The sequence below is a fragment of the Plasmodium cynomolgi genome, chromosome 5, assembly GCF_000321355.1.
Source record: "Plasmodium cynomolgi strain B DNA, chromosome 5, whole genome shotgun sequence".
Lineage (NCBI taxonomy): Eukaryota > Apicomplexa > Aconoidasida > Haemosporida > Plasmodiidae > Plasmodium > Plasmodium cynomolgi.
The window spans coordinates 1,224,756-1,228,030 of NC_020398.1; the positions used below are offsets into that span (position 1 = coordinate 1,224,756).

A 3,275-nucleotide genomic window follows, 5' to 3' on the forward strand; every position below is an offset into this window, starting at 1 on the left:
AAAAAAAAAATATTTAAATGGTAATCAAAAGGAACTTTAATAAAAGCTATTTTGTACATACATATATACAGGGACACACATATATGCGCATGTGCAAATAGCGATAAAAAAGAAAAAAAAAATATATACATATATATATGTATGTATTATTATTATATATACATGCATTTTCAGAGACAAAAAAAGGTGAACTGCGTCATGTATATATTTATAAACATATATATGTAAGTATTATATATTCATGGAAAAAAAAAAAAAAGGGAGTTTCAAATAATAATAAATCATTTAATGTAGGAAAAAATAAAGGTCCAAAAAACAAACTCTTTTTTTTTAAATACAAATATATGTAAAATATATGCAATCAAAAAAGGAACGGAGCAATTAATAACGTTGTTTTGAGAAATACATGTGCTATAATGATGGTATTTAGGCAAATTATTTTAAAACTTTTTTTTTTTGGTGGGGGGGCTCTTTAAAAAGGATAGGTTTTTTCCAAAAAAAAAAAATTGTCATTCTTGTTACGTGACCCGGTGTCCATTTTTGCTACCTTTCTGTGCAAGCGCGGGTTTTCCATCGCAATTAGGAAATTAGGAATGGGCGGGGAAGCGAGTCTCGTTACTGTCGCCGTGGCCATCGGTTCTTATGCTGGTGGTGCTGCTACTGCTGCTGCTGCTGGTGCCCCTTTTTCTGTAGACTTATTTGTAGCCCATGTATCTTCCCCTTGATTTTAGCTGGTTTCTCTCCTTGACCCACACGAACCACTGCTTTTCATTAATCCATCTGTTGATGAAGGCATCCATCCACAAATTGAACATAACGTGTTTGTCGCTCTTCCACTTGGACCAATTGTTGGATCTGCTTTCTCTGATCTGTTGTTCTTTCATCATAACCCAACTGTTCCACTGAACCATTTCCTTGTTCAATCTCTCTCTCCAGTTGAGCCAGTTCGTTCTGTCATGCATGTTTGGTGATTTAGCCCAGGACTCTTCCCACTTGGACCAATATTCGTCTTCTTCACATTTCCAATCCGTCATAATCCATGTAACAATTCTTTGGTTCTTCCATTTGAGCCATTCTTTAACACTCCATACGTCTAAATAGGATTCATTATTAGTAATCCAGTTTTTCCAATCCTTCTCCATTAATTCTTTTCCCTCTGTTTTCATCCAGTCTTTCCATTCCACTTCGTCTAGGGTTAGGGATCTCTTCAATATGTCTGATTTGACTTCTTCATCTAAGGCCTCATGATAGTGCATCCATTTGTTATCCATATATTGTATAAATTCGTCCCAATCCTTTTCCTTTCCACTTAACCATTTTCCCTTTTCCCTTTCTATTGTATTGTTGAAATCAATCCACTCTCCTTCCAATTTCCCCATCCAGTTTTTCCATTCGTTATCTTTCCACTCTTCCGTTTTGTCTAGTAACCTTGGATGGTATTCGATTGCACGTGGGGCATTAAATTGTAGGTTGTTTGCATTGGGTGGTGGATGTGCAATGTTGCTAAATAGTACAGAGGATGAAGAGAACAGGTAGACGATTGCAGATAATATGGAAGAAAAGAATCCGCTGCTGTTGTTGTTGGTTGGTGGCATCGGTTGTGGTCCTCTGCTTCTTCTCATTAGTTGTCGTCCATGTGGGTTGTATACCTGAGTGGCCATCTGATTAGGCATATTTCCATAATTGGGTTGTGGGGGATAGGGAGAGGAAGGACCATGGGGGGGGAATCGAGATGGATAACCATAGGTCATTGGGCCATTATAAGTATTTGTAGATGCGTAATTGGGATACCCAGCGGGGGCGTGCGTAGGTGAACCACCTAGTGGAGTGAAGGTTGGAGCTCCGGTAGGATTGAAGTTTTGTGGATTGGGCGAACGATTATATATGGGGGCATCGGAGGGGGGGGTAAAGGTAGGTGTTTCAGAGGGCGTATGTGAGGTGGGGGTAGCGGTGGGTGTTTCAGAAGGCGTATATGATGGGGTGCTGGTATTGGTAGATGTTTCAGAAGGCGTATAGGAAGGGGAGGTATTGTTGCTAGGTGTTTCAGAAGGCGTATATGATGGGGAGGCACTGGAGGGTTGCGCAAAGTTGGGTGGTGGTGGTGGTGGGCGCATGCCTGTTGGGGGGGTGTTAGGCACGTAATCATACACTTGTTTGTAGTATGTGTCCATTTTGTTGGGGGATGCGATGTGGCAAAAATGGGAGGGAGGAGGAGTTGTTGACTTCGCTATTGAGTGCAAGCAAAAGGGGGATGCTCCGATACGTGGTATGTATTGTATAGATATATAAGTGATGACTGTCGATGTGTCTTCTATCTACAACGCTATGATGGGCTTATCTGACCAGTATATGTTGATATGATAACTTATCGTGTGGACGAAAATAAATATATAATGGTTGTATGCGCTATTGCGACGTTTTTGGGGAGCATTGATGGAAACTTGGAACGGAGGCTACTACTCGTATTATGACTGCTTCGTTTCTTCAAAAGAGTGTTGTAATGAAAAACGAAAACAAACAGAATAGAAATTAAAGACGTGAATGATTTACAGCTTGGTTGATCTTAGGAGTGATTCATTTTATGGAAATACCTCTTCCGGTCATTATTTCTTTAAAAGTTGGAACACTGCATATGAGAATACGTTATGTTTTACGCTTATGATAGGATATGGATGTTAAAAAGCTCGTGTTGGTATACTACTTTTGAACTAATAAAATGGTGAATTCATTTTTCTTCAGCGTTTGGAATGGGATAGTATATCATACATGTACCTGTTGCATAAATGGTACATAAATAAATACAACGCTACAAAAATTTTGTAGAAATTTGTTCTTGGCTTGGTAAAATTAACATAATTTGATAAATTGAAAAGGCAGAAAAAAAGTTACTTCTTCTAATATCTTTCTCCAAAAAATATAAGTTCCCTTTTTTTTTATTTCATAGATTTTAACATGAATATTTTTTTTGTCGTTAAAACATAAATAAATTTAAAAAATAAAAAAAAGTAAAATTAAGGCAAAATAAAAACAGTATTATTATTTTGTTATCACTGCATTTTTAGTTATTTACTTTTAACGATTTTTTTTTTCGTAAAAGAAATTAAAAACTATGATTTAATAAAATAAGAACAGAAAGAAATAGAAAATTTTATTTTACGTAAAATAAAAATACATTGCAGAGAAAGTTGCGTATTTTTTCATGTTGACTTTTTCGAAGAAAGAAGAAAAAGAAAAGGAGAGAAATACTCGGGGAGATTATTTGTCATTGTTCTTTT

General features: G+C 36.7%; 1 protein-coding gene across 1 annotated transcript; it reads right to left on the reverse strand.

The window, feature by feature from the left end:
- Window positions 1-695: 695 nt before the first annotated feature.
- Window positions 696-2,171, reverse strand: PCYB_053750 (tryptophan-rich antigen; the record flags this gene model as incomplete). Its single annotated transcript, XM_004221256.1, has 2 exons — window positions 696-1,503; window positions 2,149-2,171. 2 exons carry the CDS (start codon window positions 2,169-2,171, stop codon window positions 696-698), a joined length of 831 nt encoding a protein of 276 aa, XP_004221304.1.
- Window positions 2,172-3,275: the final 1,104 nt, after the last annotated feature.